General features: G+C 48.1%; 7 protein-coding genes across 7 annotated transcripts; 5 read left to right on the forward strand and 2 right to left on the reverse strand.

Moving 5' to 3' along the window:
- Nucleotides 1-44: 44 nt before the first annotated feature.
- BKA55DRAFT_691648 (uncharacterized protein) lies at nucleotides 45-2,506 on the reverse strand (the record flags this gene model as incomplete). The annotated part of the gene is made up of 7 exons (XM_046199662.1): nucleotides 45-419; nucleotides 523-1,406; nucleotides 1,469-1,773; nucleotides 1,864-1,992; nucleotides 2,045-2,128; nucleotides 2,188-2,340; nucleotides 2,448-2,506. 7 exons carry the CDS (start codon nucleotides 2,504-2,506, stop codon nucleotides 45-47), a joined length of 1,989 nt encoding a protein of 662 aa, XP_046048132.1.
- A 507-nt stretch (nucleotides 2,507-3,013) lies between these two features.
- Nucleotides 3,014-5,498, forward strand: BKA55DRAFT_646521 (amidase signature domain-containing protein). Its single transcript, XM_046197214.1, has 7 exons — nucleotides 3,014-3,593; nucleotides 3,646-3,768; nucleotides 3,830-4,481; nucleotides 4,535-4,584; nucleotides 4,640-4,777; nucleotides 4,830-5,127; nucleotides 5,187-5,498. Exons 1-7 carry the CDS (start codon nucleotides 3,330-3,332, stop codon nucleotides 5,351-5,353), a joined length of 1,692 nt encoding a protein of 563 aa, XP_046048133.1. The 5' UTR covers nucleotides 3,014-3,329; the 3' UTR covers nucleotides 5,354-5,498.
- Nucleotides 5,499-8,484: 2,986 nt separating this feature from the next.
- On the reverse strand, nucleotides 8,485-10,200 carry BKA55DRAFT_664716 (aldehyde dehydrogenase domain-containing protein; the record flags this gene model as incomplete). Its single annotated transcript, XM_046197717.1, has 4 exons — nucleotides 8,485-8,664; nucleotides 8,735-9,979; nucleotides 10,040-10,127; nucleotides 10,177-10,200. 4 exons carry the CDS (start codon nucleotides 10,198-10,200, stop codon nucleotides 8,522-8,524), a joined length of 1,500 nt encoding a protein of 499 aa, XP_046048134.1. The 3' UTR covers nucleotides 8,485-8,521.
- A 679-nt stretch (nucleotides 10,201-10,879) lies between these two features.
- Nucleotides 10,880-12,035, forward strand: BKA55DRAFT_691651 (homoserine dehydrogenase-domain-containing protein; the record flags this gene model as incomplete). The annotated part of the gene is made up of 2 exons (XM_046199663.1): nucleotides 10,880-10,919; nucleotides 10,978-12,035. 2 exons carry the CDS (start codon nucleotides 10,880-10,882, stop codon nucleotides 12,033-12,035), a joined length of 1,098 nt encoding a protein of 365 aa, XP_046048135.1.
- A 2,421-nt stretch (nucleotides 12,036-14,456) lies between these two features.
- Nucleotides 14,457-15,081, forward strand: BKA55DRAFT_691652 (uncharacterized protein; the record flags this gene model as incomplete). The annotated part of the gene is made up of 4 exons (XM_046199664.1): nucleotides 14,457-14,525; nucleotides 14,578-14,601; nucleotides 14,643-14,964; nucleotides 15,071-15,081. 4 exons carry the CDS (start codon nucleotides 14,457-14,459, stop codon nucleotides 15,079-15,081), a joined length of 426 nt encoding a protein of 141 aa, XP_046048136.1.
- A 5,594-nt stretch (nucleotides 15,082-20,675) lies between these two features.
- On the forward strand, nucleotides 20,676-23,759 carry BKA55DRAFT_676889 (uncharacterized protein). The gene is made up of 8 exons (XM_046198102.1): nucleotides 20,676-20,922; nucleotides 20,985-21,761; nucleotides 21,820-21,920; nucleotides 21,982-22,122; nucleotides 22,180-22,262; nucleotides 22,313-23,001; nucleotides 23,060-23,254; nucleotides 23,317-23,759. Exons 1-8 carry the CDS (start codon nucleotides 20,775-20,777, stop codon nucleotides 23,409-23,411), a joined length of 2,229 nt encoding a protein of 742 aa, XP_046048137.1. The 5' UTR covers nucleotides 20,676-20,774; the 3' UTR covers nucleotides 23,412-23,759.
- Nucleotides 23,760-23,816: 57 nt separating this feature from the next.
- BKA55DRAFT_702850 (Alpha/Beta hydrolase protein) lies at nucleotides 23,817-25,051 on the forward strand. The gene is made up of 3 exons (XM_046200615.1): nucleotides 23,817-24,096; nucleotides 24,154-24,440; nucleotides 24,496-25,051. Exons 1-3 carry the CDS (start codon nucleotides 23,994-23,996, stop codon nucleotides 25,027-25,029), a joined length of 924 nt encoding a protein of 307 aa, XP_046048138.1. The 5' UTR covers nucleotides 23,817-23,993; the 3' UTR covers nucleotides 25,030-25,051.
- The last annotated feature ends 196 nt before the right edge of the window (nucleotides 25,052-25,247 follow it).

A 25,247-nucleotide genomic window follows, 5' to 3' on the forward strand; every position in this document is an offset into this window, starting at 1 on the left:
TTAGGCAAGTCCAAGTCCAGCTGCGTAAAAAGATTGAAACTAAGCTATATCTCGAAGGCAGAGTTTAAGAAATTGAGGGACAGTTCGTCGATGCGAAACTGCTCGAGACCCTCTGTGCCCATGAAACGAGAGTCAAGGTGATTTATGCCCGAGTCGAGAGACTGTTGCTCTTGAGACATGTGCTGTTCTTCTCGAAAAGGATCGATAAAGTGACTCTTGAGGCACATGCTTGTGTCAAAGTCATCTCTCATACCGGCGACCGCATGTAGACTTGACACGTCGTCGGTGCTAGACTTCCAAATTCCTGTATCGAGAAGCTCCCAAATCCATGCTGATTTGAACTTGATCGTGGCATCTTGGTTTATGATGTCACGACGGTTATGATCAGCAAGGTCTTGTAGCTTTCGCAAGACAATGAGCTACGGGAGAGTGTCAGCGCGCATCTTGATTCCATAGAAGAACTTCTTTAGATCTTAATCGTTTAATGAATCCTGGAAGCTAACCTCCTTCAACTCAACTTACACTATGAGAAAAGTGTGGCCATGTGAGTGCCATGTGGCTGAGAAACTCGTCACACCAACAAAGATCGTCCTGTGCTCTTCGTGCTACTCTTGTATCCACGGAGAACTGGAACAGCCACTGTACCGTTGCAGTGGCCGCAACCGCAACTCCAATCATTGGGTCAAATATACTCATAATACCGGTGCTCATCCGGATGATGCGGAATAGCCAGCCAGCATGGTATAGAGCCATCTCGACCTTTTGCTGAAGGAAGAGACAAGACTGGGGGATCTCATCCTGCGAGCGAAGGACAACTAGATGGAGGAATGGATGATTTAGGATGGCTTGAGCAGCATGCCAGACGATCTGAGTCGTCATCCAGGGATTCCAGTAGTCACGCTGCTGTGACACTTCCAGAGCTGTCCTTGTTGCGAGGCCCACGTTATTGAGAAGGTGTTTCCTATTATACTGACTTTCGAATTCGAGTAATTCTAAACTCAGCTTTGTGTGGGTTGATGATGGTAACCATGGTTTCTCGACCTCAGCTTGTCGCAAGCGATGCAGGTATGACCCCAGTTTACCCCATGTTGAAACAATACGGATGCAAGACGCGGTGATTCCAATATCTTGGTTGGACTCCAAAGTTGGAAGACGATCGGGCACGACTGGAGGCGCAGGCGGTGGGGGTTGTACTTCAGTGTCAGGATAGGGAGGAGGCCTAGCATCTAATAAACCTGGGACGGAAGAGGAGAAGAGACTCTCGAATATGCAGATGCTCCAAAAAGCTCGGGATACACACTCATCTCCCTGGAAGGGACAGTTTGCACCACCGTTGAATGAATTTTGTATGGTAAATAATCGAGAGGCAGCGCCGACAGTCATCGATGCGCGGGCGGGTTGATATGCTGGATAGGTTGTTTAAGACGTTGAGTACAATAACGTAAGTCAGAATGGGAAGAAGACTTACTCCTGATGTGTTTCATCGCTATTAGACACAAGGACTGCATGACCGTGGGTTTTGGAACACCCTCGAACGCGAGCCTCATGACAGCATCCTCAGCTGTACGAGCAACGAGCTCCTTCGAGTCTTGGTAAAATTCATGGTCGGCTATCGTTAGAATGAGCGATATAAAACTCCACAGAAGAAAACGAGGCCCAGACAGCAGTTGATCCGTCAAGTTTTCAAGAGGTAATAACGGTAACGGTTGAAAATGCAGCTTTGCCTCATATACGTCAACAAAGAACTCGAGTACTTCTTGAGGTGGCTCTGCTCTACGAAAAAAAGAAATATTAGCTAAGAAGGGATGGGAGCCATGAACCTTGGCTCGTACCCCTGCAATGCCAATGAGAAAAGCAACTTACATAGCTGATTCTGTGCTTTCAGGTCCTACCGGTGGTTGCTCCCAACCTTGTGTTCCTGAGATGCCATCTTGACTTGGTGTGACGGGGTAGTCGGTCTGAGCCTCGGTTTCGGGATGAAAAGATGGAGGCCTGGGCTTTCTTAGCACCGCAAGACGACTACGGGATTGACGGGGAATCGTACTCCGGAAGATAACGACGGCGCTCTTCTATCTGCAATGATGTATGTTGAAGTTCTTTCCTGGCGTTCGGCTGTGCTGTCTGTCTTCTTGTGAACCATTAGTCAACCTGCCCATTAATCTTTTGTAAGGTGGTTCAGCCACTTACACAACACCAGAGTGACCAGACCGCTTCCAACCCCTCGAGATAGCATGACCTCTAGCAGCGTTAGGCTTTCGAGGAAGATAAAAGCAATTCGCCTTTAGTCGCTGACAGAAGGAGCAGATAGGTTTCTCTCCGGTACATTTGCTTTTCTTTTTTCTATATGGCAGCTCCTGTGTCAGCACTATTTGGGACGGACGAAACAACGCCCGAGAGACGCGTCTGCGGAAGTGACAAAGAGATACAGGGGAGGGAGATACACTCACCGGCATGGCTCACAGGCGTGCCGCGTCAATTCCGACGATCCTGCAGCTGAGGGCTGCATCTTGGAACACCGGCACTTTTTACAGGCGGTTCTGTTACTCCACAATGTGCGTTACGAATAGCGTGGCGTAGCTGTGAGAGCGGGCGGCAGCATGGGGGGAGGATAGGGCAAGGTAGTGGTGGCGGAACGAGAGGTGGATAATGTAGATAAGGTGAAACCAACTGTTTATCAGTCGCCACGTACAAGCGTGCGTGAGTTAGTCGCTACAAGTCGTCGTGCATCATCGTTATCGAGGTCCAGGCCCCGGTTACTTTTTTCGGAGATGTATGAATGTGGACCGGAGATGCCGGGCCCACTCACTAGTCTACCCCGTTAGCCTGGTATGGACGTCACGTGGCCGGAGTCTGAAGCAAACTCCCAATAAAGGGAATGTGGAAATCGGGTCCGGCCTAGGCCCTTCCCGGGCCGGTTCATGCATTATGCGACATCTAGTGGAGATTCTATTGGTCATAAACAGTTTCGGGGTGTCACACAGGCGTAAAGTACCCGAAAAAAAAGTTGAATGCCGGCTCTTTTCGTTGTCCTTGGTCCGATAACCCGAAAAGATGTCCGGCTGTCTTGATAAGCCATCGAGTCGTTAGACTGGCTAGTACCTCTAAAGGTAAATGAGGGGTACCTTACATGGTCGAAACTCCGGATTACCTTTGGAGGTTAAGTTGCAGATAAAGATGAGTGCCCTACCTTACTGACAAAGTCGAACGATATCCCCATAGCACATCATACCACTCGTTCTTCACAATCCTGACACACATAATTGGGTTGCAAGGGCAATATCTGTTTGAGCCTCAAGTATCAGCTGCCACTAGCGAGCGGAGCCTCAAATATGTCGTGGACAGATATCTCGGTAGCGGCCCAGGCCGAGCTTCTACAGAAGATCCCTGAGAGATGGCGGATCGACCAGAAGCAATACTCAGGCCATTCTGACGTCTCTCGTGTTCCGGTCACTTCTGGAATCTTGAGCAAGCGACAGATTGAGATTACCGAGCTTACCGTGTCAGAGCTCCACCAACGTATCAGAACTCGCGCGTTGAGGGCCACCGAGATCTTGGAAGCTTTTGCTGCTCGGGCTGCTATCGCCCATCAACTGGTAAGTGAGCCAGTACATAATAAACTCGAGATTCTTGCTGACTATCCACAAGGCAAACTGCTTGACGGATTGGTTCTACGAGGAGGGACTTCACCGCGCCAGAGAACTCGACGAGATACTCGAAAACGGCGGCGATCCTATCGGTCCCCTACACGGCATACCTGTCGCTCTCAAGGTACAAGCTTGAACTATATACAATTTCCCAGAATGCGACATAATCTGACAGCTTTCTCTAGGACACTTACGGTCTCAAAGGTCATGTCACAACGCGAGGTTACATCGTCGGCAAGGGCGTGGTATACGATCACACTTCCGACATTATCGAAACGCTCAGAGCGGCAGGTGCTGTGTTTTACTGTAGAACCACCATGCCTCAGACGGGGTTCATCCTGGAGACAGTGAGCAACCTCTGGGGTCGAACATTGAACCCCTTCAATAATCGCCTGGGTGCGGGCGGTAGCTCTGGAGGAGACGCCGCTTTGGTCGCGATGAAGGGAGCTCCTATTGCTCTTCCATCCGATACAGGCGGCTCAATCCGTGCACCGGCTGCGTTTTGTGGACTTTATGCAATTCGCCCTACGTCGCTACGTATTCCTAAAGGGAAATGGGCAGGTACTATGACTGGCCAGATATCTATCAGGGACTCCGCAGGACCGATCTGCCATTCTATTGATGACGTTCGGCTCTTTACAGAAGTTATTGGCTCTCATCAACCTCAACATCGGTACGATACGAACGCTGTTCCCATTCCGTGGCGAAAGGTTTCCTTGCCTGAGGGTAAGCTTTCAGTTGGTATTATGAAGTGGGACGGCGTTGTGATGCCACAGCCTCCTGTACTGAGAGCTATCGAGCATACAAAACAAGTATTAGTGAGCGCCGGCTTCGAAGGTGAGTTGTAATCGAACATACTTCTCTTGGTAAGCTGGGCTAACCAATCATAGTAGTCGAGTTCAGCCCTCCAGTCGATTGCTGGGAGCTTGCAAAGTGTTACGTATGTATTTACCGACATAAGCCATAAACAGCGGAGAAACTAAAAACAATCACAGTATGGCCTTATCTTTCAGGACGGGGGTGCAGATACTCTAACGAAGGTAGCTGTCTCCGGAGAGCCTTTGATGCCAGCCTTTGCTGACCTTCTAAAAATCTACAACGCGAGATCCCTGGCAGCCTCGGAAGTTTTGAAGGTAATGAAAATACTCTCGCAACGAATCATGATGCTGACAGGACATAATTTAGCTCAACCTCCAGACCAGAGCCTACAAAACAATTTTTGCTGAGGCTTGGGATAAGACCAAGGATATAACCTGCACTGGACGCCCCATCGATGCACTTATCTGCCCACCTGCCCCTTCCACCGGCATCCCTCATGACTTCAACGCATGGTGGGGATATACATCAATGTGGAATCTTCTCGACTATCCATCTACGGTGATTCCTATCGCAAACTTCAGGATTAGCCCTGAACTTGACCCACGAGAAGCATACTACAAGCCCCTGGATACAAATCCTTATGACCAGCAAAATTATGCAATGTGTACGTTTCTGGCACTCTGCTACTTACCAGCGAATATGCTTTACTGATATACATTATAGACGATCCGAACATTTTCGTCAACCAGCCAAGCACCATACAGATCGTAGGGCGGCCGTTTGATGATGAAGAACTTATCGAGGTCAGCGCTCTAGTTGACAAATTACTTCAAGAATCTGGAGGGGCGAGCCATAAAAGTGCCACAGAGCAGATAGCATCAAAATTGTGAGATGCAGGTCTCGTAACGAAAGAAATCAGTTCTGCCAAGAGAAGAAGATGTGCAGTTGAAGAATGACATGTCAATTCACTCATCGAGTACTCTGGGCTGGAAGAAAGGCTAGATAGATGCAAATTGATTCAAGTTTTATACTCTCAACACCGGATCTCTCCTCTTGTCACAAGGCGTGCTCGTGCATCAAAGCTAACGAATCCGTATAACACTATGAAATGGATGTAGACTGTTTTCCAAAGTGCTAAGTTAGCTCTTCAATTACCCTTCTACTTTCAAAAAACCTACGACGTAACGTGCATAAGCATGTGAGCCAGACAAGTATATGAGCCACTATACTGTAAAGTATAAAAACAGCCTACCCTATGGAGCTTAAAGTCCCAAATAAAATAGCTAAAAATGTATAAAAAGTATTTTTAAGCTTAATATGCTTAACTATACTAGAATATATTTTTGAAAGACTTATATCAACTTTGGTTTCTATAGAAAACTTGGAAATACAATGTTTTGTACAGTGTAAATACAGTTTCTCATTTAACTTTATAAAGAAAAGAACTAACTTAGTTATAATTTCTATGGATATAACATATAAGGATATAATAGTTAAATGTATTGTATTATATTTTCTTGTTATTTTAGAGCTAAATTGACGTTCTGAGAAAAGTTTAATAAACAGCTTTTAAGGTGAGGGTCATAGTTGTTACAATTCGTGCCCGTAACAGCGCTGTAAGGCTTCTATAAGCGGCTGTATGCACCACTGTAATTGTTACAATAGCAGTTATTAGCCAATCTTTTGCCTCATGGCGTAATGGTTAGGTGCAGCCGTTACAATAGTGGCTCACATACCTGTCTGGCTCACATGCTTATGATGCACGTTAACTGAATACATTATTCCAGCAAAAGAAGAATGCATTCCTATTACTGGAATTGTTGACCACGTAACACCAGCACCGTGTAAACAACCACCATCTAAGTCCCCCAATTGAATCGGGGCTTAAAATATTTTTGCTAAAAGGGGCTAATAGAGGGCAGAAAAACCCATTCGTCCGGTGAGGAGAGTGTATCACCTGCTGTATTAAAGCTCCTATGAATGGAAGACACGCCATCGCACCTACAACGTATAGGCAATGTATGTATGTATGTGTATTTTTCGTCTCGGTGGCTGTAACGAAGCCAAATTTCCTACTGGAGCAAAAGACGTGCTGAGCTAGCTAGGTATAGGAACTCCGCCCCCTTCACCATCCAGCATATCAAAGGCACAAAAGGCGCTGGGGTTATCCACTGATGTAATTAATCAATTAACCTGAATCCAAGGTCGGATTCAGATTAATTATTGGAACCGGCCCTTGGATTCAATGACTAATTAATGATTCAGCGATTAATTAGTTACCAGAAGCGTCCTTATTCTTACCGAACAGGAACGCCTGCACTGCCGGATTGATGACATGACCGTTACAGCAGAGTCGGCGGTGGGCGGCATTGAAACCACAGGCTTTGGCTACGGCTTGCAACACTGTGTCGTTGTTGTAGGCGTTATCACCGGCTTAGAGAGGCGTAGAAGACCAAAATCAGTCCAGCCTGGAAATCGGGAATGGGTTACAGCGATTTAAGCAATTAATGCAGAAGGTCAGGCAATCGATCCATTCATCGCGGTTGCAGGCCAATATCACCTTGCCAATTGGTACCGAGAAAGCAACCTCCTGGCCACTTGGGCTATTGCTACGACCCAAAATGGCTGGACAGATAACAAGCTGGGTCTCGTGTGGCTAAAGAACTTTGATCGGTCTACAACTAACCAATCAACTGGTCCCTATCGTCTTCTGATCCTTGATGGTCACGAAAACCACCACTCGGCCGACTTTGAGATATATTGTGAGGAGAACAATATCATTACACTCTGTATGCCACCTCATTCTTCCCACCTGCTTTAGCCTCTTGACGTCGGGTGCTTCGGGCCGCTAAAAAAAGGCATATGGGCGAGAAATAGAGCATCTGATCAGATGCTCTATAAACTATATTTCTAAGACCGAGTTCTTCCCGGCCTTTTATGCCGCTTTTCAAGCTGCTATGACTGAACAAAATATCAAGGGAGGTTTTAAAGGAGCTGGGCTTGCTCCCTTTGACCTTGAAAGTATGATCTCAAAGCTTGATGTGCAGCTACGGACTCCAACACCTCCCGAGGAGGTTACTGAACCCTCGACCCTGTGGACTTCAAGGACCCCTAAGACACCACTCGAGGCCCAGTCTCAGTCTAAATACCTTCAAAATCGAATCAGAAGACATAACAGCAGCTCACCAGAGTCAATTATAAACGCCGTTAAGTCTAACACCAAAGCAACAGTGGCAGTTATGCATGAGGTTGCTTTATTGAGGGCAAAGATACGAGACCCTCGACAGGCGAATGAGACACTTAGCCGGCGGCGTAGGGCAAAAAGAACCCGCCTACAGAATAGGGGGAAGATGACTATAGGGAATAGTCAGGATCTGATTGATCAGATGGATGTAGATGCGCAAGTAGTGGCCGAATCATCGAAAAGTGGTTGTCAAGGAAGTTCGGCGCGACCGAGGGTTCGGCGCTGTAGGGCTTGCGGGAAGACTAGACATAATGCAAGGACCTGTCAGGAAGGAATTCAGGCCTCAGGGAAAGAGTATAGTAACTAATTTTAATTAATTAGATAGTTTGTAGTGTTTTTATTACGATATCTTATTTATAGGTTGAAATTTTTGGCCGGTTCACTTATCTAGCCCGTTTGCTTATCGTGTACGTTATGCTGTTAAGAATGGATATATATTCATTACCGGTACTGGGATGTCTGTATGCTGAGTGCTAATATATCGCTAGGCTCTTAAAAACAATTTCTAGATAGTAAGCAGTCTTACTTATAATAATAAAGTTACTTTCGAGCCTCAATGTTCCCGAGATATTAACTATCAGATTATTTATTTCTCCAGTTTCATTTAACATAGAAGCATTAACTATGAAGCTTGATATTATTATATACCTTTCCTTTAATCATCCGAGAGGATATAAATATGAAACTGCTATGCTATCGACATACTCCCTCATATTGACTTCTTTCGGCCACTGCCATGACGATGAGCACAATTCTTTTGTGGATTATTGCTTAGTTCTTGAGACTATTCCACTTTGCTACAATAAACCAACTCTCACAACATTGGTACTCCCTCCACGGTCAAAGTGCCAGTCTTAGACACCAAGTACTCTTCAATTGCAACATCCTTGCCAGCTTCTTTCCCATAACCCGATTGTTTCATTCCACCAAATGGTGACTCGGCACAGGATGCGTTGCCTTAAAGCAATTGTCAGTTGCATATAGAGATAACTAGACGAAACAAAAGGGGAATGTTGAGTTAACTTACCAGTATTCATGCCAATCATTCCAGCTTCAAGACTTTCCAGTAATCGCCACGTTCGGCTAACATCCCTGGTGAAGAAGTACGAAGCTAGACCCATGGACGTATCATTAGCTAGCTTGACTACCTCTTCTTCCGTCTCAAACTTGTATAGGCCCAGCAAAGGCCCAAATACCTCTTCGTTAGTTGTCAACATATCCTTGGTCATATTCGAGATAATAGTTGGCTCGAAAAAGTAGCCGTTGATGCTAGGCTGATTGCCTCCACAAAGGAGCTTGCCCCCTTTCCCAACAGCATCAGACACGTGTTTCTTGAGTTTTTCGACCTGGCGACTCGTAGTCAAGGGACCCATCGTCGTGTCCTTTTCAATACCATGACCGACGTTGATCGTTGCGGTGGCTTCAGTCATCAGCTTAGCAAACTTGTCAAAGACGCCGCTCTGTACGTAAACCCGGTTGGCATGTGTGCATGCCTGGCCAGCAGTGCGCCACTTGAGAATCATCAGAGCAGCGACAGCTCGGTCTAAATCGCCGTCATCAAACACGATAAACGGGCAATTCCCTCCCAATTCCATCGTCACCTTCTTCAGGCCGCCCTCGGCACAGTGCTTCGCGACAATGCTTCCAACGCTAGTACTTCCAGTGAAAGTGACTTTGCGCACAAGCGGGTGCTTACAGAGCCTCTCGCTGACAGAAGGAGTGTTGTCGTTATCAGTAGAGATGACGTTGATCACGCCAGGCGGCACACCTGCACGAAGGGCAAGATCGGCCAGAGCCATGACGCTTAAAGGGGTTTCGGGCGAGGGCTTGATAATCATAGAGCATCCCGCTGCCAAGGCTGCAGCTACCTTTCTGATAATCATAGCAACGGGGAAGTTCCAAGGAACAAGAGCAACGCACACTCCAATAGGCTGCTTTATAACAAATGTACGGCGGTTGGACACGGAGGGAATCGCAACAGAACCTCGCACTCTCTCAGCTTCACCTGCGAACCACCAAGCGAAACCGAGTGCGTAATCGATCTCCCCAACAGCCTCTACCCATGGCTTGCCGGTTTCAAAAACGAGGATTTTGGCGATATCTTCGCGTGCAACAGTGATCAGTTCGTGCCATTTAAGCAGGATCTTGGCCCGTTGACGTGGGTTGATGAAACGATAGCTTTCAAACGCTGTTTGCGACGTCTCAACGTATTGGTCTACATCGGCGACGTCGTTGTTGGCACAAGATGCCCACACTTTGCGAGATCCAGGGTCTGCCAAAAGGTTCATGTTAGTGCCACCGGGTCATGTCATCATGATAGGAAGTTAACTACCTTCGACATCGAACTTGTCTCCAGATTTGGCTTGAACCCATTCTCCGTTCAAGAGTGAAGCCTCGTGGAAGAGGGATGGGTCATCAAGCTATCAAACGATCAGCGGCGTAATTCGGTTCCAGGAACGATCATCTTACAGTGAATGGTAGCTTGGTAGACATGCTGGGCAAGTGAAGCAGCTTGATCTGTTTGTTGAGCAAGGCATGATTAGAGACGTGCTAGGCCTATATATCTATAGCTCGTTAAGACTCAACATCAACTAGGTACTAAGTTGCAATTCTGCACAGGTCCGATAACGTCCCGAGACTCAATCACAATTCTGACGTTAGATCATAAGTTGTCTGGCCACATTACTAGGCCAGTTCCCCGCTGATAGTTAGGCTCGGGATGAAGGGTCGATCCGATTGGATGACCCTCTGAGCCCGAACTAACGTTGTGGGGACATGTCATGTTTTGATTACTACAACGAGGAGGGCTTTGAAATCAATTGAGCGACTGGCTTTACTAGTTAGTTCCAGGAAAGTACATGCCGAGTGTTATGTCACGTTTAGATTACTCAGAGTGGATTGTCTGTCGGATCACTGGAGAATCTGACTGATCGCTTCGGGCTATGTGAGAATTTTTTCACATTGTGCTACTAAGTGGACAACACAACGTGATGGTCTTTCCGCGGAAGACCGAAGAGCCCAAAGACATGTTTTCGAGTAGCGAGTAATCGTTCGTAGGGCGCAGATGTCATTGGCGCCGAAAACCGGCCCTGCGGTCGACTGGTATTACATATAAGAGCAGCCGGTGATCTGGATTGAAGATGTAAACAACAAGCAGTACTTGTACACCCTGATGGCATCCACACAGAAAGAGGTCTGCATTGCAGTCATCGGTCAGTCGTTACCAAAATCAACTCGCCCTATAGATTGGAACTAACAGACACACAACAGGCGCTGGAGGCGTTGGCTCCGTCTTTGTCGAGCAGCTTGCATGGCTTACTAAGAATCAAAAAAACACTCGCCTGAAGCTATGCTACATTGCGGACATCGATCGAGCTTTATATCATGACGATTACTCGGAACTGGACATTGACTTGGCTCTTGAGACTTTGCAAACACAAGGCCGTGGTCCTCCCTCCCTGGACAAGATTATCAACTACCTATCCGGAGCGCCCCACAAGGTCATCGTGGCAGACAATACAAGCTCTCAGGCAGTCGCTTCAGCTTATCCCTCCTTCTTAAAACGTGGCATAAGCATCATCACCCCTAACAAGAAGGCTTTCTCTGGGGACTATAAGTTATGGCGAGGGATTTTTGATGCAACTACACCTATCGGTCCCTTCGTCTATCACGAATCTTCCGTCGGTGCTGGAATGCCTATCATCTCAACGATCAATAACCTTGTCAACACTGGCGACGAGGTGACTCGAATTGAAGGAGTCTTTAGTGGCACATTATCTTTTCTATTCAACTCGTTTGCCCCCACCTCAGGAAACGGTGGGGCATGGTCAACTGAAGTTATCAAGGCTAAAGAGCTTGGTTACACTGAGCCTGATCCTCGGGATGACCTCAACGGCCTCGATGTGGCTCGTAAAATCACGATCTTAGGGCGATTGGCTGGCCTGCCTATTGAGTCACCCGCGGCATTCCCAGTCCAGAGCTTGATTCCACAGGAACTAGAAGGCATCACCGATACCTCGGAGTTCCTAAAACGTCTTCCTGAGTTTGACTCGGTGATGGAAGAGCACAAGAAGGTCGCTGAAAAGGCTGGGAAGGTTATTCGTTACATTGGTAGTGTCGATGTGACAACTGGACAAGCCAAGGTTGGCCTTGAGTTGTTCGAACCTACTCATCCAATTGCTACGCTTCAAGGCAGCGATAACATCATTAGTTTCTACACTAAACGCTATGGAAAGATGCCGTTGACGATTAGAGGTGCAGGTGCTGGAGGACAGGTTACTGCAATGGGTGTTACAGGGGATCTGTTGAAAATCATCTCACAAATGTAGAAAGCAGTAGAGAATTTATACTTTGCGCCTTGATCACGGCTAAATACTCCAAGTCTCACCCGTGCCAACCTACTGGCAGACATCTACAGCAGACACCCCAGTAATGACTATATATCCATTCTTAAGAGCATATTCATTCTTAAGCTTATGCATATGGATAAGAATATAGAGGCTGCCAATAAATACATAATTCTTATATTCTTAAGAATATGGATCCGCCACCTCCCTCCTCACAGGGATACCCTCACTACGCTTGCTTACACGAGCGTGTTTCATGTTGATTGCAGCCGTGCACCGCAACGACCGACCACTGCCGTTGGGGTCCGCGGCGCGGCTGGATGATAACGAGCGACGAGAAGTAACCCCGTACGAGCGCGTCAAGCAGCCAATGAGTGTCTCGGACGAACTAGGAAATGAGGATGAATTCGAAAAGTTCATCAATTCTCCGCCAAGACCAATGACGACAAGCACGCCTCTTGAACGGTGGTGCCGAGAAGAACAGAAGATTGAGTATCCACGTTTACATCAATTGGCCATTGACGTACTCAGTGTACCAGCGATATCAGACGACCCGGAACGGGTATTCTCATGCGCACGACGGACAATTTCATGAGACAGGGCACGGCTCTCGGCTGATACTGTCGAGAAAATTCAATGCCTGAGATATTGGGTGAAGAAAGGCTTGATCTGCAAAGTCTATGTGGCAGTACATAACGGGGTCATGGAAGTCCCCAGCGACAACGACGATACAAGTGGGCCCTCAAGCTTATATTAGGAATAATTCATAAACTTAAGAATAGATAAGAATATAAGGGCTTGACTATGAATACATAAGAATAAGGCGATATTATGTATTTATTCATTGTTGGGATGTCTGCAAATGAGATAACACTTGTCAAAGGTAAGCCGGACCCCCTAGGGTTCAAGATCTGGGTTATCGCTCAACGGACTTTCTTTATCCGGTGGCTATGGCATATCAAAGAAGCAAAATACGGCGCCGTTGGCGTTGAACTTCCCCTACCGACGTCATCCACACGAGGCCGAGCCACGGCCACGAGGAAGATACCTGCTATAGAAGACAGGCCTATCGCCTTGAACTCGACCCAGGGCGTCGTTGTTGCCCTGGCAAATACGCTGCCAAGAGCGACATATCACGTCTTTGTGGATAACCTCTTCTCGTCGTCAGATCTCTTCCGCAGCCTTCGCAAGCATGGCTATGGGGCCACAGGCACGGCTCGCCCTGACTGTGGCATCCATAAGGAGCTACAACAAGATAAGAAGGCTGATGGGGGGGGCGGGCCAAAATCAGCTACGAGCTTAACCAAGTCAAGGTGATCCCAACCCCTGACAATCAGGTATAGCTTCAGACACTTTTTATATGTGAGATCCCTATTAATTTGTGTATGTGCCATACTTCTAGGTCTACCAGATAGCTTGGAAAGATAGCTGCCTTGTGTTGTTCCTGACTACTGTTCACGGGCAACGAGCGAGTTGATCGAAGGAGGAAGAGGCCGTCTTCTAAGAAGTCAGAAGCCAAGCCGATACAGCGTTTTTCTTGTGACGAAGCTGTCAAGGTGATAAAAATCCCGACAGTTGCTGCTGCTTACAACGACGAAATGAATCATGTTGATTGAGGTGACCAGTTGAGGTCATACTATGCCTATGATCATCCACTCCGCCGCGGCCCTTGGCGGGCACTTTGCCGGACGCCGATGTTGCCGATGTTGCCGATGTTGCCGTAGGAGATAGGACGATTCATGTGGAGTGAAAACGCCTTGGAGTTGACAATCTTGACTAAAAGGCGCCTAGTGTGGGGGGCTGGCGCAGGAGCTTTGACAATAGGGTACTCTATCTCTGGCGCCCGCTGACAAGTTTTCCTGAACCTTTCCAGCTGCATTACGTCTTACGGGTGGTCCAGTGCTTCACATGATTGAGGTTGAGTTGGTTCACCTGAGGTGACATTGACTAAGGGGTTCTGGCTGACGCCCTTTGCTCGACGCCAATTCCCACTATGGCACGATATGGCATGATGGGAAATGCCCAGCTGGACTTTCCCCTTGTTCCAAAGCTATGTACGGGGCCACGTAACAATTTCCTGACTCAGTGTTCGTGTCTTTTGTTGCCTTCTGTCGTTGCTCCACAAGCACCCCACGGCCATCGGATGTTGAGGCTTGAGAACCGTCGTCGATATCCGTGCTCTGACCACTCTTCGTAATAATTCTGGCTGAATATCCTGGGACGACTACGTCACGGCAGTCAACATACAGTCTGCTCAAGTTTCGAGACGCCTTTGTTCCATTCCCGGCTTCTCATTCTTCCTCAAGACTCAACCAGAATGGCTTCCAATGAGACCAACGGCAAGCCCGACAGCTTCGTGTTGGCAGCCGAGGCCCTCCAAAAGGCCCTGCCATCGCGCCGGCCATGCACGTGGTCGTCTATTACGGATACGCGGGGGACCCTGACAACCTCGTCCCAATGGTTAACAATGATGTATGTGCTAGACCTTGCTTTCCCCCGAGACTTTACTAACCCTGTGTGAAAGCCCAATGCGCCGTTTGACTCGCACGTTTACGCTCGCGGGTCGGCGCCCAACTCTAACCGTTTGAGGTCCCCTTACGCAATCTCTTTGGCGGAGAGGTCATCTCCTACAAGTCCGGTCTCTCTGTTTTCCTCTGTATGATCATTTTCCTGAACCCCAAGCGCGTCTTCATCGGAGATAGCTACCACGGCATTCACGGAGTTTTGGACGTCATGGAGAAGCTCAACGGGATGAAGAAGCTCACCCTGAAGGACCTCGATCAGTTACAAGCTGATGATGCGGTGCACGTCGAGACGCCCCTGAACCCCACAGGCGAAGCTCGCAATCTCGAGTACAATGTTGGAAGCAAAGAACCAATCAGGCCATCAAGCACCAGCCCTGTCGCTAAGAGTGGGGCCGCGGCAGTTACATTGAGTGTCCTCTTTCAAGCGAAAGAGGAATACAGGGGCAACAGCTCAATCAAGACGCATGAAAGTCCTTTAACACCTGAAACTAGGGCTGCCATAATGATGTAGGGCTTACTTAGGATGATCTCACACTACACAGTTTTATTTAACTAGATACTTGTATGAGGAACTACTTAGTTAAAGCCTTCCTCTAAGTCCTGAAAATGTTAGCATAGGGCTGAATTGTTGAAGAAGCATGCATACCCAATTGATCATGTCAGTGTCTAGCCATTCCCGAATATCGGCCCAATCTCCGAACAGGTTTCCAAGCTGAGTTTTTGTGCCCGTTATCAGGGCGTTTCCTGCCCCTGCTATGAGTTCTATAGCCGACATTCAATTAGTTCAAGAGGACCAAGTGCTGGAGAGTAACATACTGTAAATGGTCAAGTATTTGATGCCCCTTAGGACAGATTCTACTTCGATCTGAGAGGTCTTTCATCCGAAGAGCCAAAGATCTAATTTCCTCCCGGAAGGAGTCCAAGTTATATCCTGGATCAACTGTCATTGACTCATCTTGAAGACAGGAATTGAGGGCCACAGCTGCGTGAAGCTGTTGGAAAATCCGGGGATCCCCCTTCCTTTCAGGGTTTAGACTGTTAGTCTGAAAGTCCTAGATTTAAAGTTCAAAGTCCTAGATGAAACCATCTAGAGATATAAACCGGAGAAGAACTCTCATCTCAATAATGAACAATCAAGTTTCATAAAATATACTTTCACCAAGGTTGAAAGCCACTCCACCCAATCCACGTAGTGGATCCACTCGTGGATTCCACTGTCCACTCCACTGGCAAAATCCCAGTGGATTGGCTAATCCACCGAATCCACTCGGCAATGTCGTGGATGGATTGGGTGGATTTGGGTGGATTATAAGTGGGGTAGTTAAGGGCGCCCATATATTTTGGCAGAATGCCTTTAACAGAGGCTGATGTGCCCCATAATCTTTGCAATGTTGCTACCCTATGTCAAAAACACCATGAAGCTTCTGAACAGCGCAATTTTAGAATACATACAATATAGGAAACACTATTCGAATGTCCTATGCTTTCTCATTGGGATGACGTAAGTCTCGATTGGTATACTTAAGATTTGCTCCGTGAGTGCATATCGTTATGAGGGCCATCAATAAGTGTACATTTTCCTCAACAACATATCCGGCAAATATCAAGTTCGACTGTCCATACTTTGGATTTATAATACAACAATTATACCATTAAATAACTGCCGGCAAGCTGATTCAAAAAACGCGTCCAGATCCCTCAATATCTCAATACTGCGCGAAAAATTGCAAGCGATACTAATCGCGTCAAGCTCGTGATGTGAAGGATGTTAGGGACTTATCTAATACCCGACCCCAACATGGCACTCGCTACGTGCTCGTCCACATCAAATTGGCTCGAAAGGCAAGTATCTGAAACATCTGCAGGATAAGGGCATATTGTGCCAACTGGTCGCGTTGGACGCGTCATTCGCGCTGACCTGACGACCTGTTGTTGACCCATCACCTGCACCATGTTTTGCGATTTCGACATGACAAAGAGATTATTTTACCATGACCTCGCCTGATTCCTGCTTCGACATTTCCGACAACGGCTTCGGGTCCGCTGCCGAATCAACACCCTGCCCGACGCCGTATCCTACCCGTTCAACCTCGACCCCTGTCTCGACTCTAAGGACCTCTTCCGTAAGCGATGAACAGTACGAACGTACGCTCTGGAGGCATTTCCCAGGCTGGACGTTCTCTGAGCGAGCCAGGGAGACGCGTTGCTGGGCCTGGCAATTTGGATATGACATCCAAAAGGAAGACGCCCGCAGATGGATATGCCGAGCGTGCATTCGCAAGAATAATCCACATCCACGTCATTTCGAAGCTGATGGTATTCATAACGCGTACAATCATCTGTTCAACGACCACGGGATCCGCGCTCCGCCTGGAATGACCCAAGGAACTGCTGAAAAGAAGGCGAATTCTAAGGGCAGAAAGCCTCCGGGGCAGCGGACTCTCGCTGAATCCATGAAGCTCGATCTACACGACCCCCGAGAACAAGCGATTGCGAATGACTTCATCAAACGCTTCGACAAGGAACACTTCCGGAGGCTTCTGATCGATTGGATCGTGGCCAAGAATCACTCCTTTTCAATTGCCGAGGAGGCAGAACTCCATGCTATCTTCGGTTACTTGAACCCGTCAGTTTCGGCACGTAAAGCCAATATTACCCACACAACTGTTCGAGAAAAGATCGTCGCCGCGTTCGAACAACACAAGCAGAAGGTGATAGAGGTCTTGGGCAAGGCGCCTGGCCTTATCCACATCTCCTTCGACGGCTGGCGGTCTGGAAACCGATACGCCCTATATGGCATCTGTTGCTTCTTTAGGGACGAAAACAACAAGCCTTGCAAGATTACGCTTGGGCTCCCCGAAGTTAGCGCCAGGCACACGGGGCCTAATATCGCCGCAGAAATCCTCGACGTAATTGAATCGTATCAGATCCAAGACAAGATTGGCTATTTCACGCTTGACAACGCGAAAAACAATGATACCGCTATGGAGATTATTGGTGGAGAGCTCGGCTTCGTTGGGGCCCGCAGGCGAGGGCGCTGTTTTGGGCATACCTTGAACCTCTCCGCCAAAGCCCTTCTATTTGGGCACGATGCTGACGCTTTTGAGCGGCGGATATCAGGCGTAGGGCCTCTTACCGAAGCAGAACATTTGATTTGGCGCAAGAAGGGGCCAGCAGGCAAACTGCACAATCTTGTGGTAGCTATCCACAGATCTGACTTGTTGACTGGCATGCTTCGCAACATCCAACAAGAAGCCTTTAACAAATCATCTGACCCAAAACTCAACGCCAGAAAGCCATTAGATGTTATTTTGGACAACGATACGAGATGGCTGTCACAGTTATACATGGTACGACGAGCTCTACTGCTTCGCGACTATATCGAACGACTCATTGCCCACCATCGAATCGACTTCGAACAACAGAACAAGGCCAAGAGGGGCGGTCCTAAGAAGTCACTCACATTGCCCTTTATTTGCCAGCCAGAGAACCAGCTATCCGATAAGGACTGGGAGGTGGTCGAAATATTTGCGCAAATCCTTAGTTACTACGAAGCCACGATCAAAATGCTAGAAGGCGACGGCCAGATCCGCAAGCGGAAGCGTGGGTGGACTGGGTCATATGGCAATATTTGGGACGTTATTCAAGGCTTTGAATTTCTTCTCGAGCAACTTGAACGTTTTAAGGATATCGCGAAGGACTTCCCTGATACTGAACACTTCAGGATCAACATCAATTTGGGCTGGCAGAAGTTGAATGAGTACTATGAGATATTGAGCGAGACGCCCATCTACTACGCTGGCCTGGCGCTCCATCCGGCATACCGATGGAAATGGTTTGAACGCAACTGGACTGACCGCCCTGAGTTGATTGACGAGGCGAAAAACATGGTTCACGATGTCTGGCGTTTTGAGTATCGGGAGGCCGCGTTGCCTGGACAGGAGCCACCAGCCGTTGAGCCAGTTCCCAAGCAGCGGAAGACTTCGGACAATCCGTTTCAGGAATACCTTAAACGAAACCGCTACACAGCGCCAGAAGCAGGTCATGGTGGCCTCACGCCAGGCGAAGACGAATACCTGCATTGGATTACGCACTGCGAAAGTGGTGATGGCTCCATCAACGATCCTCTCGCTTACTGGCACGAGAAGCGATTCAAGTATCCAAACTTATCGCGAATGGCGCTTGATTTTCTAACGATACAACCAATGTCTGCTGAGTGCGAGCGTCTTTTCTCAGCAGCAGGTCGGATGGTGAACCCTCTGCGCCACCAACTTGAAGCCCAGATTATCGGGATGTGCCAGGTATTGCGTTCATGGCTGAGGGCTGGTATTATTCATGAATTAGATCCCTTCTTTATCTCGGTAGACGAAGAAAAAGTCGGCCTCGAATTAGCTCAGATGTCGGATCAACAGCTTGAAGGATGGGCAACAAAGTGGCTCACTCAGGTGGTGGGCGTTCAAGACGAGATGGGAGCCTGTTGGGGATAAGGTCTCACTCGGAAGTTGGAATAAGGGACCTACGTGGGCAAGGGCTTCGGGAATAGCGTCACCATCATGGCATCAAGCATAGAGGCACTTGCCAATCCACCCAATCCACCCAATCCACGATAGCTCACAGTGGATCCACTATGCTGAGATATTCAGTGGATTATGATCTACCCACTCCACTCGAGCTGCCAGTGGATTGAGTGGAGTGGCTTTCAACCCTGTCAACGGACGAATCGGCAGTTGAGGCCAAAGTTAAAGCCGCATCACACTGCTTAGCGATGGCCTTAGACCGGGATCCGAGACGAGGAAATGCGGGTGGTGGCGGCGATGACGACGGGCTACTAGCGAGGCTGCCTTTTATAGCGGTCTCCCGACATTGTATGTTGCAATCAGCAGGGGCTTCAACAGATTGAAACCCATCAGCCAAGATAAGCTTCCAAACATTGAAGGATGTGTTGGCTTCTCTGGCTAAGTCTGTGTCGTACTGGGGCAAGAGGTAGGAAAAAGGGGCAACTTAACCAATTCATCTGCCTGTAGATTGCTCTCCAACCGAGCCCTCAGCGGGCTGAGGTTCAAAGCCAGCCAATCGGCTTGACTCCACCCTGTAGCATCACTGCTTGTTAGGGAAGTGCCCCACTCTGAGGACCGGAAAATATGGATGATCCGACAGTTCTAGGGTAGCCATCTTCCTTTCTAAGGATATCAGATATATCAGATGCACAGATGCTTGTGTCTGAATTGATTGATCTGTTGGGATACCGTATTTGATCTGAATTGATTGAATTGATTGATATATCTGATTGTTAATCTGATCTGACGGCAGCCCTGATATAGCTTCTGTTACAGTCACCCAGCTGCGCCTATGGGGGCTCTTCTTCAAGGTCTTTCTCTTCTCTGATTGGCCAATAACTAAGCCGTTAATACCGACCCCTTGGAAGATGCCGGTTTCATCCATATTCCAACGGTTACAGCCGCGGATAATTATAATCTCGGGATCCTTCAATTGGTGAAACCAAGTCCGGATGATAGTTGCCTTGGATCCTTCAATACGCTTATATTCAACTCTAATTGCTTTGAGTGTTCTGATTCGTTCTGCGCGTGCGAGAAATCGGGTAACCCAATGCTTGCCGAGGGGATTATAATCGCCTTGTAAGCTTAAAATCCGGATGACAAGTTGCCTGACTTGGAAATGCGTTAACGGCGTACAAAGGGTATCTTGAAGCCGTAGCCAATTGATAAGATCCTCTTCAACGGTCGGGCCGAGCCGCTGTTGATCCGGATGAGCTTTATTTCGAGGCATAATGCCTTTAAGTCGGTCTCGTAAGCTTGAACGGGGTACGGAAGCTTGTTTGGCAGCTTTGACTTGTGATTGGCTGTTTTGAACAAGCTTAATCACTTTAAGCATATCTTCTTCTGTATAAGAAGGCATTGTGGGTCTAAATTGGATGAAAATCAAGGTATTATATCGACTTTTTAAGTAATTCAATTGATGAAGGTTATGGTGTTGAGGCCAAAAGCGGGGTGACGGGATCCCGGTCCCGTGACTTAACAAGATCCTCCCCCGCAATCAGTCTCGTTCCCCGCATTTTCTTTCAGCTCGGATTTGTCAACCCCCCATGGCACCTTGTTACTCCCGAAATCTGTCTCCCCCTCCCTAATCACATCCTTTCTTACACCCTGCTTCCCCTTCCCTTCAATGGACTTGCGAGATGTCGTGCCAAACCACCACCACCACGCAGCAGAATACTCGTGAAGAGGTAAACAAGACCTCTTCCAAAGAAAGCTACGGCTTCTCCTGCGATCAATGCAATGCCAAATTTAATCGCCTGGCTCATTTACGACGTCACGAGCTAACGCGCAAGTCACTCCTCTATTCTTCTATTTATTCACCACTAGCTAACCCTTCACCCTGTGTGTAGATGGAAGCGAGAAGCCATACAACTGTCTCTATTGCTCACTGACCTCTTCTCGCAAAGATGTAATCGTCCGCCATACGAAAAACTTCCACCACGGGCTCGCCAACAGAAAATCCTCCGGCTTCCGAGGTAGGCGTCGCAACAATTCCCATCCCGGGGCATCTGGGAGGGTACGCAAGAACAACACCACACGAGCATCACCTGCTTCGACGACCGAGCGAGGAGAACACGATCACCATTCTGAGGGAGTTGACGACGCAATTCAGGAACAAGACGAGTCGCCAGCCAATAACGATATGGACGGATCCCAGAGCAGCCAAGCGAACTCGATCGATAACCTCATCCTAGAGCACCCTGGCATATTTTCTGCTTACCTCTCAGGGAGCCCTCTAGTATTTAATCCTGCATTCATGGACCCCGAGCTCGTCAACAGCAATATCTCAGAAATGTTCGACCTCGACGCCCTTCTGGCCCAGGGCTTTCTCAACGAGATACCAGGCGGCAATCCGCCGGAGCTTCCGATCTCAGTCTTGCAACCGCCAAAACCAAGCGTCCCTACCTCTGGGCCTGTCGATACTGCTGCCGGACGTAATCTACTTGCAGACGATAACTGCGAGAATGCTTGGGCCAATCTGACCAAATACCCGGTCCATATACTCGCCTCTCTCCGATTCCCTTCCAAATACGCCGTAAGGCGCTTCGTCAAAGCCTTTTTCGAGCACTTCGCTGCACATATACCGATTATACATCAACCAACATTTGATATCGCCACAACACCGTGTTAGTAATACTCCAATTAATGGATAAGTAAGAGGCTCTGACTAATGGCTCAATATAGCACCCCTCTTGCTCGCGATCATGGCTTGTGGCGCTGTCTATCTTGGCGAAGATTCCACATCCAACTCAATGCATACCGTCGCCGTGCAGCTAGTTTTCGAGGTACGGAAAGCTTAAACAAACAAGGATGAGAATAAATCAAGCGTGCTAACAGAAGGTACAGCACGAACGGATGCGCCCATTCAATAAAGCCGATCCCGAGACTCTCATCTGGATGTTGCAGACATATTTGCTCCTCGCTTACTTTGAGATTCATTGCGGCTCAGACGCAAAGTCAGGCCACGCGTTCCCGCACTGTATCAAGGTTCGCTTTAGTCAAGAGCTGTGTTATTCATATATATAGCTAACATGTGACATATAGCTTGCCCAAGAAGCAATCGCGGAGCTTCAGAAATGTTCGGTAACCTCTTATAAGGACTGGGTCCGACGGGAGAGCACCAACAGGTACGTGAGCTGGTCTCATCCACGCATTTTTGAGTCTCACATCACACCAGGTGCATCGCAACCACAATTCTAATAGGGGCCTCATTATGTTCAAAAGAACAGGAGGCATGGCTTGCATCACCCATCGTTGAAGCCAAATTTGCCCTCCCTTCCAGCACCGCAGACTGGCATAAGTCTGAATCCGATTTCGAACTTCCCACTCAGATGCTCTACAGCGACGAAGCTTTGGACGCCATCGTGGCTGGCCAAACGCCGTCCCAGGTCATCAGCGAATTTGGCCTCGTCACCACTGTGTCTGCTCTTCTCTACAGGATATGTTCCTTCGAGCTACTTACAAGCTCACAGCATGGGGAGATATATGCTACATATGGTGAGAAGATGGGTAAGTCGTTGCAGGTTTTGGATGAGATCCTCAAGACTCGTATGAGTCAACAAGGTACTGGGCTGGCCCCAGACTCTACCATCCATCGCGCTAAGTCGATGCTTGACTCGGCTTTCTACCATCTCTATGCTAGCGTTCCGCTCTCTGTCATGAAGAAGTTGCTCTGGTCACCTGCGACCCTGCATGACGCCAATATTTTACGCCCTTCGAACGATGCGAACTCACTTGATCTCTACAAAGCATTCATCTGCGCTGCAGAGGGACTCAGATACGGCTGTCGCTTGGGATTATCGTATCTCAGGAAAATGGCACCAATAAAATTTGGGCCAGAAGATGCGGTTGGCGCTTACGAGGGCGGTATGCTATTAAAGTCCACTGGAAATTTGTCTGAGTGGCTGACTCACATATTATACAGGTCTGCTTCTGTGCTGGTATCTTCATCTTGCGCAGGACCGCCTCTCACATGCCGAGTCTCGCGATACGCTCAACGCACTACTCAGCGACAGCTTGGCAGAGGTCGCTGACCTGCGACTGGATGTTAACGGCCGACTCTCGGCTCTTCCACTCGCTGTGTGCGTGGAGCTCCTCTCAGACGGCTCAGTATGGAAGTGTAAGTTTTAAGTCTCTGCCCGTTGTGAATGTGACCACCCGCTAAACTTGCCATCTACACAGGGCCCTGCTCCGTGTCGGAAAAATTAAAGTTATTAATTAATAAGTTTGAGGAGTTGGATACTACCATACACGTAGCGACAGCCTATCCTCAATAGTCAAGCTGAATATGCTCGCCATTACTATATACTTTGTTAAGGGGTGGAGGCGCAAGGAAGTGGGCATCATTTCCACCATGAAAATTGTTCTGCTCATTATTTAGCTTTGGGATCAAGTCAAAGGCAAGGATTTATAGCCGACTTTGCTGTGTTGTTTATGTTCTCTCGTTCGGGTTCATCTTGCAGTGATGGTGGGGTTGGAAGTGATAACGACAGTATTTAAGCATTTCGCCATCAAATGGACACAAGGTCCAGAATGTCAACGGCCACAGGGCCAATTTACTGTATTTATGTAATACTAATATTTTCAATTTCAAGCCTTGCTTTAAGAATAAAGCGAAATACACGTTTACTCTATCTTGGCAAGCTGGCTACGGCTGGTATGGGTAGGTGGCTACTGGGTGGGCCGGTGGCACACAGGTAAAAGACTCACCTAAGCCCGTCCCGTGTGTTTGCCCTCGATCTAAAAGCAGCCATTGACGGTAATTCTTTTCTGGTTGATTCGCTATACTGATATTGTGTCAGGTAGTAAACAAAACTCATCACTGACACCCGCGATTAACTTCAAGCACAACAAACAGCATGACAACTCGCAAGGAATACATTTACAAAGTCGCCAATGGCGTCTCGATAGCTGCGGATGTATACTTCAGAAAGGCTATGACTTCTCCCATGCTTCCCATAGGTACGTTGAGATTATCTCTTCCGGCAAGATTCGAGCTTCTGACGCCTTGAGCTGTAGCGTTGCATTTTCATGGTGGAAACTTCACGGTCAGTTCGAAAGAAATGCTTCCACAGCATCAATCAGAGAGGCTTCTGGACTTGGGCTTCGTGGTTGTCTCGGCTAACTATCGACTTGCTCCCACCATCACCGTGTTGGAAGGGCCCGTCAAGGACGCGTTGGACGCTTATAAGTGGTCGCAAAGCAAGTTACCTGAGCTGCTCCTCAAGGATACTGGTGTAGATATTGATGATTCTAGAATTGTGACCTTTGGCCATTCCTGTGGCGGCACTCTGGCGCTTCTCACGGTTAGTTCACATGTTCGAGCTTTGACTCGACGAAATACTGATGCAGGATGTCTAGGCCGATTCAACACAACCACCTCGTGCCATTCTCGACATTTACGGTATCAAGTACTTCAAAGACAAAGCCTTTCATACCACCCTGCCTGCGCCACCAGACGCTCCCAAGATTGACCAAGATTTCTTGAACCAAATATGGGAAGACGACCCTCCCCCAACTGCAGCACCTCCTCCGGTGGGACCATCCGGGCCTGATTTCTCCAGCTACCGTGTTGCGTGGATGTTCGACCAGCTGGGCAAGGGAACACAGTTAAAGACTGTCGTTGGAGACAGCAACTATGACCGCGTAGATCCAGCTTCGAAATTTGCCAATGGTCACTTCCCGCCCACGTTCTTTATCCATGGTACTGAGGACAGATTGGTACTAGCAAAGCTTTCTCAGCTGGCACATGACGAGCTCAAGAGTCACGGGGTGGAGACTGAATTGGTGCTTGTAGATGGAGGACAGCACGGTTTTGATGATAGTTTACAACCTGGGGATAGTGAATTTGGTCTATTGGAAAAGGGATTTAATTTCCTCAGGGCTCATGTGTGATACGGCCGTATGTTCTTTGTACGCCTAAGAATAGACGGGTTATAACTATGGTGATCTGCTATTCAGACTGAACTTAATTGAAGTGTCAGACGTGCGATAAACAATGCATGTGTGCCTTTCATCTACATCCTCTAAGAGGGGGCCTATCTGACATCCGTCTCGCAAGCATGGTTTTCTCCCTTTGGTATTGCAGGGCCGCATCAAGTAAAATGAAATGA

The sequence above is a fragment of the Fusarium redolens genome (assembly GCF_020744475.1).
Source record: "Fusarium redolens strain MPI-CAGE-AT-0023 chromosome Unknown BKA55scaffold_10, whole genome shotgun sequence".
NCBI lineage: Eukaryota > Fungi > Ascomycota > Sordariomycetes > Hypocreales > Nectriaceae > Fusarium > Fusarium redolens.